Consider the following 13,882-nt stretch of genomic DNA (forward strand, 5'->3'; position numbering starts at 1 on the left):
GCTGAGCTGTGCTCAGAAGGTCATAAACCCAATCTCCCTCTAAGACAAACATGCACCGTCCGGCACCTCCCCAGACATAATGGCAAGGCGCGGTGGGCATGGACTCCATCAGATGCCTTTTGAAAAGAAGCTGGCCCGTATCGCCCCACCTGCAGGTTGGGAGCTTGGGCAGGGCAGCTGCAGGCAGAGCAAGGGGAACCCGTGCTGGGGAAGTGGAGCTCTGGAGTGCCTCTTAACCGCTACTCAATACAGAGCTTTTCAGTGGTAGACACAGACTTTGCCAAAGCTCAGAGCAGAAAAAGGTTTCAGTGACTGATAAACCCCTGTGGCCCCAAGGGGGTGATTCCAGGCTTGTTTGGTGGGTTTAGTAAATAAAGATGCACTGGTCCACAAACGCCTGGCTCACTACCGGCGTGAAAACAAAACAAACGGTGGCCTCAACAGAGCGGAATAAAGACGCCTTGAAAGCGTAATGGTGTACGAAGAATGCAAAGAGCGTGATCAGACATGACATACTGGGCCCCGTGATTTCTCTATTCGAGCACCGCCTATGTGGCACACAGCGTTTGTCTGCATGGCAGGATTATAAATCGAGCACATAATCTGGATTAACTGGCTCGTCTGTCAGCACCGTGCGGGATATGCCGAAGGTGGCATCCACACGTGACGCTTTCGCCACCGCAGTGTGTCCTCAGGTTACTGAGCCTGGATTTCCGCAGGAAGCCTGGAAAGGGGCCTGGGTGGGGCGTGGCGGTGGCAGTGGGTGGGGTGGGGTGGGGTGGGGGTCAGCAAGGAGATGACAGGGTGCGTGGAAGTATGATGAAGTTGATGTTGCCTGGTGGTTGTGGGATGTCCCCCCCTGGTAACGATAGATAGAGGGCACTGAATGCTCTCATTGAAAAAAAATCAGATATGGCAGAGCACAGCCAGGCGGACGAGTCACAGTGCAATTCCATTACCAGTCTCTCAGCAGGGTCGGCAACTTCAAACAGCCGTAAATGGGAGTTTAGGTTTCTATCTCACTTACTGTAAAAGATCACTCCATAAGAGCAGAACCATTCATAGGCCTCTCACAGAAAGAGCCTCCGCTTAGATTCATGCTGTGTTTGGCTGCTTCTTTCACTGGCTTTTCCCTTCTCCACTGCCCACTGTGCTTACACAATAGCGCTGACGAATCCCAACTGTGGCGACACACATTTTTAAGATACTGTTTTGTTATAGTTTTATCACGTAGTCTTGGGTCATATAAGAAACGAATTGGCTTCAGGGATACCGGGTAGCTAAAATGCATTGATAAAGCAAACACAAAGGACAGGAGTCTTGTAGCTGTCTGTGAACTTCATAACAACTTTTCATTAACAATAAACTTAACCCTCTTACACCAACAACTCGAATTAAGAAGACAGTTATTTCTGCACACAACAGGCAGAAAAACCTGTCTGATAAATGTTCTTTCTTATAGTTCACGTGCTTATGAACCCATCATTTCATATGAGTCCACTGATTTGCTGTCACAGGAAGATTTTGTGGAGAAAAACATATCCACAGTCGAACAGTAAGATGTCAGGTCTCTCACAGGGAAAACTGCATGCAAATGTACTCTGATTATCAGACTAGAGTGTTATTTTTCTCAATAGTGTAGCATTGTAAGGTAATGGTAATTTCAGCACTTAAAGTGAGGCATAATTAGAAGCATTTTAGCATATTTGATTTTGGTAAATGGGAAGGAGTTTTGTGGAAGTTTTGTGTGGAACTAGAGAAAGACAGAAAAGTCAATGCAGGTATATGTTCTGTTTGAGGTTTTGGCTCAAAGAAGGATTTGCTTCATTTACACAAAACTTTGTGGAGGTAGACAGAGGTCACTGAGTGGGCTCTGGGTCGATAACATGTGGGCAGGTGTGAATCTCAGGTAAAACATCTACTGTAGTTCCCTTTTGTTTCTCAGTTAACAAGGATGATAAAGACATACTTGGATCGGAGAGGATGGAGTCGGTCTTAGGAACAAACTGGTCACAGCGCAGTCCACGATAACCCTCTTTACACCTGCAAGACAACAGAGGGCAAGATCGATTAGCCAATGAGAGAAAAAGATAGAACCCTGGCACTTCGCAGGATAACACAGTCTACTGCAAGTTATCCTTACGTATTTCAAATGAACCTTATCTAGTGAGTATCTCATCCCATCAAAATCCCATTTATCTACATGCCTTTGTCTTAAATAGCAATCTTTGCTTAAACTTCCTGATGTGTGAAAATCGTGCGTACCCACAGGTCAGAATGTTGTCTATTGTGACATGATATTGGATTGTGTGAGTGTCAGGCACCCAATGAAGATCTGAAAACATACAAGGTGGGTGAGGAGAGAGAAGGTACGAACATCTCTGTAGCTCTGTGGCACCTGCTGTTGCACATATAACGCGGTTCTGAAACTAACGTGGCCACCTGGGAGTGGCTGTCAGCTGGAAACATCTGATCAGGCCCTGTCTGAGAGAGGCAAGAGGCAGCACCAGACCCAAAAGTGGAGGAACTTCTGAGACTACCAGCTGTCCACAGGCCATCCCTTAGATTCTGCAGCAGGGTGAGAGATATTCAGCACCTCTTAGTCAATGCTCTTCTCGCACACTTCTTCCCCGCGTTTAGCTATCCAGCTGTTGGGCTTCTGTCTGCAGACACGCGAAATATCGGCATCCAGAGGAACTGCTGAAACACTGCGGAGGCTCCACTGCTTGGCCGCGATGCAGTCCCGTAAATCAGAGTGAGGTCACCCCCACGCCCGCTCTGATGCCAGCCACACAGCTAACATCCCGCGAACAAAACGAGCCCCGCAGGTGTCTGACTCAGAAACGCGAGCCCGGCATAATGGACTCACGAATCGAGCCACGTCTGGTCGAGCCGAGCTAGGGGAGAAAAAAAGAAAAAAAGAGCCACAACAGAATTTCTCCCTTTTCGTTGGATTTCCGTTTCCCAGTAATTTCCGCAGCAGGAAGACTGACAGGCGTGCAGCCGGAGCCAGCGCGAGTCTGTTCGGAGCGGCTCGCCTCGTGGATACGACCGAAAAAGCCCAAGGAGCAAATGATTCCGCTATGCAAATACAAACATAGAGAGTGACATTACACCAGCAGTTGTGAAGCAGGTGAGTGTGATGCAGCCCTGCCTTATCCGTCCTGCTTACGCAGCTCCCTGTAGTCTGTAGTCTGCCTCGTTAACACTAAGTCATGTGTCGATGGGACGGAGGAACATGTCTGTCGGCCAGCTTGCTTGCCTCGTTCCTTTCTCATCTTCTTGCCTGGTGAGATAATGCCCAGGATAATGCTTTTTTAATGGCTTTTAAAAATAAATCCTACCCTGTTTGGTAGACAGCTTAGATCAGTCAACTGCAGGGCCTAGTTCAAGAACTTACAGGATTTTTTATGTCATGAAACCCTTTCAAAGTCTTAAAAGTGTATAAACTGTTTTAAGCCTCTAACACATTTGGGTCTCATGAATCCCAAACAGTCTTAGTAATATTATAATTCTTTCAGTGAATGGCAGCGCTAATTATTTAGTTAATTCAATGCCCATTTTTATCTAGTAATTATTTGTGAGGCTTGGGCTGATCCATTGTACAGTGAGTAGTTAATCATAACACAGTCGTCTACTTAATAATTGTTCTTGACAGGATCTGTACAGCAAACAAGCATGCAATTTTGAAAGCGGGACCACACGCATAAGGACTGCAAGTACGGAGGCCACCAAAGGACCATGAGTCTGTCTTCTGTGCCATTCAAACATATTTCTCCCGTCTTATTCCAACGGAGTAGAAGGAATAACCAAAGCGGAGTGCATAGGTCTTAAAAGAATTCATTCCTCTTAAAGGAAAGCTAATTTAGGTTAAATTGGAATTTAGTTAAAGATTATTTAACTATCAAATGACAATTATTTTAATAATATTAAAAAGAATAATAGGATCAATTAAGTTACCTAATAATAAAATACATCTTAGCCATTACAGTACAAATGAATAAATGAAAGCTGTAGGTTTGTCATTTAAAAAAAAATGAAGTATGTACTTTTTCAGTGTCATACATTACATCTAGAAATATGGATTTAGCCAAGGTTCAAAGAAGAACTTAAAAGTCTAAAATATAAGCACAATCTTTCTTCACATAACCGAGAAAGTGCTGACTGAAGCAACGAGGACCTTCCCACGTTAAAGCGTTGATGGGAAGGGAATATGCCAGCAGCGATAATGGGACACGAACGCACATATCTTTCATACGACTATCATCAGCTCGGATCATTGGTGCTCACGTTGGGGATCTTCACGTCCTGACTTCAGTTTCAGCACTGGGATTGCATTTGTGCTTTGAGAAGCTGTGAGAATTTGCACACAAGCTTTGAAACCCTGTTCAAAAAGTAAAAAGAAAAATCCTGGTCAACATAATGTGCATGCCCAGAATAGCACTTCAGACCCTTAATGAAGTCCCTAAGAAGGGTATTCATAAGGATATTCATTTTATGCATTTTTAAAAATTATTTATTTCTTTTTACCGAGAGCCTTTCAAGAACTTGGCCTGGAAGAAGAATGGAGATGTGTGTGCACGCCTGAGTCTACAAGAGAGTAAACAAGGTTATAAATGTATGTGCGTGTTGGCCTTCGTGTGTATTTATTATCATAAATTAATGTGCATTTTGGCCTCATTAATTGCACTCCCTGTTGGTTTCTCCTCCCCAAATGGATCAAGAAAAAGGGATTTTTGCATTAATAATTCAGCAGTACAATTGGAATAAGCTGCATTCCCTGGACAAGGCAGAAAAGAAAGATTCTTGCTCTGTGCAGATGACCTGACACTATTTTCATCACTGCCCAAAGGTTCCTTAAGCTCCAGACATACGAGAGACCTACTGCGAGCACCGGGGCCTGCTGGTAAGCATAAAAAGAGTTGATATCTTTCAAAATATTTTTGAAGGATACTAAATCACTCCAGGTAGCATGGGCTTAGAGTCCACGGTGCAGTACCCTTATTCCAGCCTCATCATTACTGCATCGGGGAGTTTCAGCATGGAAAAAGCTCACACAGAGTTCTATACACAACAAATAGGAAATAAATATGTTCTATAAGATCGATGTGCAGATTCCAATTTGGTGCAAGCTGTTTGATAGCATATTTTTGACCCATTACTCTGTATAGAAGTGAGGCTTGGGGGTCATAACTAGTCAATAACAGTCATAATAGATACAAGCATGCAGTAGAAATCCAGAGGCAGACTTTGATGCCAATCAGAAAGCAATCAGAACCCTGCATTACAGGATTCACTTTAAGGCAAGTCCAAAAGAAACACCCTAATGGACAGGAAGCAAACAGTGTCCTCTTAGTCAACTTGTTCTGAGGTTTACTAATTCTGTAAAAGCTACAAACACAGATCAACCTGAGAATAACACTGCTTTATAGACCAGTATAAAAATAACTCAGCGGAACACAACTACTTGCAGTAACTGAGACTATGAAAGTAAAGCTCGAAGTAAATGACAGTGCTATCACTTTCAACACTACACCATCAAATCTTTCATAAAGAGAGACACTCTACAAACCCTCACCAGTGAGTGACAGCGTCTGAACTACATAACAATATGTTCATATTTGTGATTAATGATATTTACATATCTTGGTAAAACTGCCACAGTTAATGTTATTGCTGTTATATTCACTATGTTGTATTTACTGTCATTTCTATTATTCCAGAATGAAAATATTTAACACTGCATTTTTTTCTGTTTTGGAATAACACATACAGTGACGGCAATAAAGCTAAGGAGAACTGAAGACAATATGGCAGAAAGATGGAGAGTGGTTATTTGCTAATTTATTATTTATTATTATTTTCCTTTCACAACACTGTTATTAAAGCAGTTATGTCAAAACACCTCAAAGTGGAGCTTCAAGTTGCAAAAGGGGGCAGCGGCTGGGGGGGGTGAGGGGGAAGGGGAGGCTAGGAGTGGGGTGGGTTTGGGGGAAGCTAGGGGTTGGGGGGTTGGGGGGAGGCTAGGAGTGGGGGGTTAGGGGGGAGGCTAGGAGTGTGGGAGGTTAGGGGGAGGCTAGGAGTGGGGGGGTTAGGGGGAGGCTAGGAGTGGGGGGGTTAGGGGGAGGCTAGGAGTGGGGGGTTAGGGGGAGGCTAGGAGTGGGGGGGTTAGGGGGAGGCTAGGAGAGGGGGGGTTAGGGGGAGGCTAGGAGTGTGGGAGGTTAGGGGGAGGCTAGGAGTGGGGAGGTTAGGGGGAGGCTAGGAGAGGGGGGGTTAGGGGGAGGCTAGGAGTGGGGGGGTTAGGGGGAGGCTAGGAGTGGGGGGTTAGGGGGAGGCTAGGAGTGGGGGGTCAGGGTGGGGGGGTCTAGAGTTGGGGGGTTAGGGGGAGGCTAGGAGTGGGGGGGTTAGGGGGAGGCTAGGAGTGGGGGGATAGGGGGGAGGCTAGGAGTGGGGGGGTTAGGGGGAGGCTAGGAGTGGGGGGGCAGGGTGGGGGGGTCTAGAGTTGGGGGGTTAGGGGGAGGCTAGGAGGGGGGGTCAGGGTGGGGGGGTCTAGAGTTGGGGGTTAGGGGGAGGCTAGGATGGGGGGGTCTAGAGTTGGGGGGTTAGGGGGAGGCTAGGAGTGGGGGGGTCAGGGTGGGGGGGTCTAGAGTTGGGGGGTTAGGGGGAGGCTAGGAGTGGGGGGTTGGGGGGAGGCTAGGAGTGTGGGAGGTTAGGGGGAGGCTAGGAGTGGGGGGGTTAGGGGGAGGCTAGGAGAGGGGGGGTTAGGGGGAGGCTAGGAGTGGGGGGTTAGGGGGAGGCTAGGAGTGGGGGGGTTAGGGGGAGGCTAGGAGTGGGGGGTTAGGGGGAGGCTAGGAGTGGGGGGTCAGGGTGGGGGGGTCTAGAGTTGGGGGGTTAGGGGGAGGCTAGGAGTGGGGGGGTTAGGGGGAGGCTAGGAGTGGGGGGATAGGGGGGAGGCTAGGAGTGGGGGGGTTAGGGGGAGGCTAGGAGTGGGGGGGCAGGGTGGGGGGGTCTAGAGTTGGGGGGTTAGGGGGAGGCTAGGAGGGGGGGTCAGGGTGGGGGGGTCTAGAGTTGGGGGGTTAGGGGGAGGCTAGGATGGGGGGGTCTAGAGTTGGGGGGTTAGGGGGAGGCTAGGAGTTGGGGGGTCAGGGTGGGGGGGTCTAGAGTTGGGGGGTTAGGGGGAGGCTAAGACTGAGTGTATTTTCTCTCTCAGGAATGCAGAGGCTGTAAGCACAACTCTGGCTTTAATTAACACTCAGCTCTTTAATTAACGGTGAGAAAATGGACGTGTAGTGGGGAGCAGAGGGATGTGTATGTAGGGTGGAATAGGGGTGAGGCTTTGGAGGAAAACTCTCCTCGCTGAATAACAGTGCCCTAATGTCAGGCTGAACACACACACACACACACCCCTGATCACTGACACACAGTCAACCCAGACACACAGCCTATGCGTATGTGTGTGCGTACGTGCAATAGGACTTTAACCACAAAGAAATCGCAAAGAAACAAAAAGTAAGGCATCTTTGGTAAAAATAACTTTACTTTGAATACTTTTGCTGGTCCTTACGAAGTAGACTAGCTATGATTTCTCTTTAAATTTCACTACATTCAATACATTTTGTGCCCTAAAAAGCAACTACATACAGAGACATGCACTCATATAATGTAGGGAGATCTTACCAGGGTCTCTCTCGTGTAATACACATGTATCTGCTCTGCTCCCTCCACTGTGGCAGGACTGACAGCCCTGACACATTTCCTCCCTGTTATTGATGGTCTCAGAGGCAGCAATGAGCCCAGACTTCAGAGCAATCTCTTATTCTCCTCTCTCTCTCTCTCTCTCTCTCTCTCTCTCTCTCTTTAACACTCCTTCAGAAAGCCATTCTCTCTCCTTAGCGCACAGCCGATACATATTCATATCTCCCATTTCAGCGTGTTTAAGGGGAAGAATGGAAAGCAACAGAAGAGGGTGATTTATTTCCTGAATGACACTGACTGACATGCACAGCAGCACACTGGTGTTTGCGTGTTCGAGTGCTTTGCAGTGTGACTAGACTCGGTTAGTTCAGCCGGAGGAACAGTCTGCGATTCTTTAGATCTCAATGAAAGTGTGCGCGGTGGATTCTGCATCGCTAGAAACAAAACGTGCAGACGACGCGCTGGTACAACCGACTTGTCTTCCCGGAGACATACGCTCATCCAGTTCCCGTGTCAAACTCAGTGTCTTCCACCTTTCACAGTCTTTTAGAAACGACAAAGGCCTGCCTTAAAAATAAGCCTATTAAAATGGTAATCACGAGTGAGCAGATAAGCGCCTTAAGCCTTCACTCTCGGAAGCGCAAACAGCGGACGCGCGGTTTTCCTTGACAATGCCGCCGTCGAGCAGGAAGCCACACCTCCGCCCACACCCCAACCCCGCTGACACCGAGCCGCAGCGGCCGGGCGAGCGGAGGCGTCCCTCCGCCGACCGGCTCGCCCGAGGGGCCGGGAGGAGTGAGGGATGTGCAAGAAAGGTGAGCGAGAGTGCTACGCCAGCGTGCTCTGACTCACCAACTTGCCGTCGACACGAAGATCCAGGCACAGGTGCCGCTTCAAAGCCGCTAAGATAAGAGGGGAAACCAGGCGTCACACGCTGCTGTAAATAAACATGTGAGTTGGGGGAGGGGAGGGGAGGGGAGGGGGTCTCTCCTCACTCGCAAATCCGCACCGGAGCCTCAGAAGCCAGCCAGTCAGGCCAGGCCGCATCTCAGACGCCTCGGCTTGACATTGTAACACGACTCAGGGTGGCGAGGAGCGACGCGAGGTGCGCTCGTGCGTGACGTGGCGCCTGTTCGCAGATTGACCTCCCCTCCTTCAGTCTGAACGTTTGCTCTCTTGCTCATTCTTACTCAGGTGCTCATATTCTCTCCTCCTCTGCGGTGCTTGTGCGGCACTGCATACAACGCACACGCGCGCACAAACGGCACCTCTGGATTAAGTGCGTTTCGGATTTACATGCAGCGCGAGAGCGCCCATTCTTCCTCGGTGATGATGAGATAATGGAGGGATAAGACCCCAGATAAGACTAATGACAATAACTCTTTTAGAAACATGCTTCCTAACCCAGTGCTGCTTCATTTTCTGCACAAGCAGTAGTCGAGCCCTTTTATTTTATTCCAGGCTTGTAAAAAATTAAAAACCATTAAATGAACATTTGAGCCCTCCCGCTGACAACTTGATGATGGAGAAGGACGTTGATGGAGCTGATCTTTGGAGATCACTGCAGGAGCTCCAGCTCGGTGCATGCCTGCTGCTCAGCTGAACGACATTCTGTCGTCACCGTGTTTGTCTATGAGATCAGTGCGCACCTGGTCTCACACGAGCACTGAAAGCACTTCCGCCATCGAGAGAGACACATAATCACACATCAGAGCGCACAGTCACACGACGTCAATCACATCCACCCCCTTACTGTGGACTGAGAGAATATTTAAAGAGAAAATCTCTCCACAACATCAAAGACTCCAGGTGCACGCCTCCATATCGATACATGTCCTTGACGGTTAATTGAAAGCTTACTTGCGGTCTGAGTTCGCTCTGGAACAGGTGCGGAGGATGAATGTTTCTATTTCTTCTTCTTCTTTTTTAATCAACCAAAACTTAGATGTGAATCATGATTTCATGCGATGTTCAAAGGTAGATCCATCGCTATTGACCATGCTGGCTGCCCAATTAAACACACTCCTTATCTCCGGTGCCTTCACACATACACATAGCTTATCTACTGTGGTATTATCTGTGGGATGACCTTTCTCTCTGCTCCTGTTTTCACGTTCGTTCCCGACTGTTAACAGGACAGAACTAAGCTTATAAACCATTGTGGGATTTTCTACGATTTTTCCAGTCTCTTTGTCAACTTGACAAAATGCTTCCAAACATGAAAAGAGTCCTTGGATGAGTATTTTTGAGGGAGTCCATATGCAATAAAAAGATCATTAATCACCCTCACAACTTGTACATAAAGCAGCCTACTGTTGTGCAGACTGCTTTAAGACATTTTTGTCTTCACCATGAAGACTGCTGGCACTAACTGGATTATGAGTTTTTGATGGCTAAATGCTACGGACATGCCCCGTATTGTTAACCTTTAATTAATTGCGAAACATGCTTGTAGCTGGTTGCGATGTGAGACTGCAGGCCAAACGAAACTCATGACATATGTTTCTGACATTTCTGCAGCCGTGGCTGGATTCAAATCAGAGGAGACATTTAGCGACATAACAGCTGGCCTTTTGAAAGTCTTCATAAAGCTCCCCAGCACTCTCACTGACAGGCCCCGCATCTGGCACGGCCGATAACAGTGCAGCTCTTTCATGCAGCCTCCACGGTGTGCACCAGAGGCTAAGCCACCCTCCAGACAGTGGGGGGCCTCCAGATAGCCCGGTAGAACGCTGGCATGGAAACCTGCGTCAGAGGGTCCAAGAGGTGCCCCACCGCACCTCGAACGCACCGCCCCCCTTCTGCTCCTCGTGTGCAGAGTATGCAAAGCAGAAGTAAATGACCCAGGGCTGTGAGCCAGGGTCAGGAATCCTAACGCTCTGACTCCTTCTCACTTCTCATTGGCTTTACCGGCTGGTAAAGCAAATGCGGGAGAACCTAGATGGGCAGATGTGACATTACTCTAGGGACATATGCCTATTGCAGCTGAATTTTTATGCTCCCTCTCTACTTTTTTATGCTCTCAAGAAAATATGCCCATGGAGGTGGTTGCTTGGGTGTCACGGCAACCAGTCATCCAGAGAGGAGCCACGTAATGGCCTGGTCCTGTGCTTTGGAATAAGGAAGGGGGGGTGCAGTTGTGTGGAGGCAACGTCTGGCAAACTTTCTGCATTAGGTGAACTTCCAACTTCAGTTAGAGACAATTGACCTTTTTATGGCAAAGTCTGAAACCTGCTCTTATTATTTAAACTAGTGAAGAAGAACCTGTCTGAGTTGGAAAATGAAATGAAGTTTAGGCAGGGACCTCTCCAGTAGAGCCACTCATGGTGCCACTCGCTTGCCTGATGACAACGTGCAGGAAAGGCACAGTGATAGCGACAAACTTACTGCAGAAGAGCTAACCAGAGCTCTGGACACAAGAAAAGTGACATATGCTCAAAAATAGAAGTAGCTGTCAGTGTTGTATGGACTGTTTCTGCAGTTAAAGAGAAACTAACCTCTTAAGCAGCAATTCTGTAGAAGTACCAGAGCCAACAGATGGCATAAGGCGGGATGCGGCGGGCAGTTCTTAGGAAACACCAAAGGATCTTCGCCCATAGGTTTGAGTGTGCAGGGCAGCCCCACCACAAATCCTGTACTACCAATGAATTGGCTTTCCAGAGCTCTGTGCCCCCTGGTGCATGATAGAAGCAGTGGGAGGTTTGCAGTGGATTTTGGCAGGCACCGGCATACACATCTCTGCCTGTTCAAACAGCACTCACGTCCCCCTCCGTCATCAGGTTTGTGCTTTTACTCTGCTCGTCTGGCCGACTGAAAAGCTTTATTTTTCCGTGTGACCGGGCTGACTAAAACCTGACACACGCTGGCATTTCCAGATTGCTTTGAGTGCAGAAGGAGGTCACTTCCTTTTGTACACGACGCATGTGATTCTGACATTTGCTGCAACAATGTTAGCCTTGAGTGGGCTCAGTCACAGACGTTGCGGAGCAAAAAGGGACCCAAACACGTTTGCCTACATGCACAAATACAACGCACTTGTTCACTGGCACACACAGTCCTACACATGCATTCAAGCACAAATGCACGCTCAAACACACACGCAGACTGCCATCATATGTCTATATTATACGCCATTATATGTGCATGTGTCACAACACTGTCTAACAGGCACAGATGTATGTGCGAGTGCACGTGCCTGCGTGCCAGACCTGGTCCCACAGAGGGCGAGCTTGCACGCGACAGGCTCTGTGCCAGATCGGCATGCTCTTCATCACAATCAGCTGGAGGTGATGGATTAAAGCCCTCCCTTGTTCAGACATGCCTGCTCCTCTCTGTCCTCCCTGTGTCCATCCCCTGGCCATGCAGTGGAGGGTGACCATCGTAAAGCTAGCAGATCTGCAGCGCCCACAGACCCCCAAGCAGGAGGCTCTGCAGAGCTGCATGTCTGTGTGAAGAGGACATCCTCCTGCCATGTGGAAGTGGAGGGTGGATTCACGGGACTCAGGAGCGGCTAGAATCCATAGGCTGACTTTGTATCAGACATATTTCACTGTGAGAATCTGACCAGACAATATCAAGTGTAATTGGAGCATCAGGGGTCGTATATATCTGCGCCCAGAGCACACTGAGCTCATGCATCTTTGTGGGCCGCTTGCAGGGGGAAGGCAGACAGCCCTGAGCAGCACAACTGGGAGAATTAAATTAGAATCCAATCAATAGCAATTCACAGCTGTCCTAAGTTTTACAAATAACCTTTATACTGAAAATGCACCGATGAATAAATCAGAAAATATTGGTGTATTTATGGAGAGGTTGGTAAAAATACATCACTGTCTGCCTAAAATAAGCATAAATCTTGACAAACAGAGAGAATTAGGAGGTTGCTTTTCAAATGTAATTTGGCCCTAATGAGCTTTCCATCCATACTTTCCCTTAACTGTCCATTTTTTATTCAAATGTGTCATAGGTACTCACTATTACAAAGGCTTTTGTCTTGCAGCCAAAGAGCTGCTTATTTAAATAGCTTTAAATTTCTACTCATGGTGTTCTGCTTTCAGCTTTAAGCAGCAGACATAATGCGAGATGCTATCTCATGTTTTCGTTCCAGTAATGAGCATATTCAGGTAGGTTAAAAGCAAACAATGTGGATGTTGTTTTTCCAAAATGTGACTTTTCTGCACCATGCCTCTGAGAAATATTTCCTTCTTAAAAATTTGATTGACAGCTATGGAGGGGTAGCTTCAATATGTTTCTCCACATTCTTGTGATTTTAATGCATTAAACTGTTAAAATAACTACCTGGTGGCAATTTCTAATAGATTTCACATTGCAAGGTGCACGTATGTGGTTTGCATTGGTTCTTATAATGCATGTTAAACGCATTATAACATACTTATTAACATCTCCTGTTGCTCATTTAATGCAGGTGCTTTGCTTCCCCCCTGCCCCTCTCACCCAGGTCTCACCCAGGTCTCACCCAGGTCTCAGGCAGGTCTCACCTTGCTGTGTGAAACACATCCCACCCACATTGCAAGCCTTTGGGGTCGGCCACGCTATTTGTTAATGATTCTTTTGTGGGCTGGACTGACGCCATATCTTGTTGTTCATTATCACGGCGTTGCCTGTGCTAGACATGAGAAAGAGGGAACACCCTATCAGAGCAGAATTCATCTGAGCTCCGCAGGGAGCGGTCTGAGTCCATCAAGAGCCGCCATCTCACTGGTAAAAAAAAAAAAAAAGGAACAAACTAGGGTTGTATAAAAATAAAAATTGTGTCTGGTACGGTAACATCGTCTGAAAATGCATCAGAAGTTTGACATCCTAATATGTATTAAAATATAGTGATTACATCACAGTATCAATTGTAAGTAATGGGATAAAGTCTACAAATGAGGGCTCTGCTGTCAGGTCTGTATGTTTAATTGGGAATCCACAGTGGTGAAGAATTGGGCTAATTCTGTCGCTTATCTACTCAACCAGGTTCCACAGGCATAGCCAGGCTCCTTCCAGGGCCTCTGATGTGGGCGAGGAGCAGAGCGCTGATCTGTGTCTCCTCTCCCCTTGTCCACTCTGATGAGGCAGGAGGACTCCAGTTGATTAGAAGCTCTGGCCAGTTGCTGCTAGACGGACACGCACCTTTAGTTTTGTTAAGATCTAATTAAAACCGCCTTTTATGTTTTAGTAAAAC

General features: G+C 47.5%; 1 protein-coding gene and 1 long non-coding RNA gene across 3 annotated transcripts in view; both read right to left on the reverse strand.

Annotated features, from left to right (window-relative positions):
- Window positions 1-13,882, reverse strand: part of nrg3b (neuregulin 3b) — a 111,913-nt gene that overhangs the window by 12,139 nt on the left and 85,892 nt on the right. For both annotated transcript variants that reach the window (XM_035533246.2, XM_035533245.2), the window contains exon 3: window positions 1,970-2,043. In XM_035533246.2, the coding sequence (XP_035389139.2) occupies window positions 1,970-2,043 (74 nt within the window). The remainder of the gene's footprint in view (window positions 1-1,969; window positions 2,044-13,882) is intronic.
- On the reverse strand, window positions 2,364-4,591 carry LOC145651411 (uncharacterized). Its single transcript, XR_014117366.1, has 3 exons — window positions 4,531-4,591; window positions 4,291-4,384; window positions 2,364-3,286 (listed from the first exon to the last, which is right to left on the reverse strand). It is a non-coding gene; the product is annotated as an uncharacterized LOC145651411 (long non-coding RNA).

This window comes from Electrophorus electricus, chromosome 15 (assembly GCF_041902795.1).
Source record: "Electrophorus electricus isolate QZ-2024a chromosome 15, ASM4190279v1, whole genome shotgun sequence".
In the NCBI taxonomy this organism is placed as follows: domain Eukaryota; kingdom Metazoa; phylum Chordata; class Actinopteri; order Gymnotiformes; family Gymnotidae; genus Electrophorus; species Electrophorus electricus.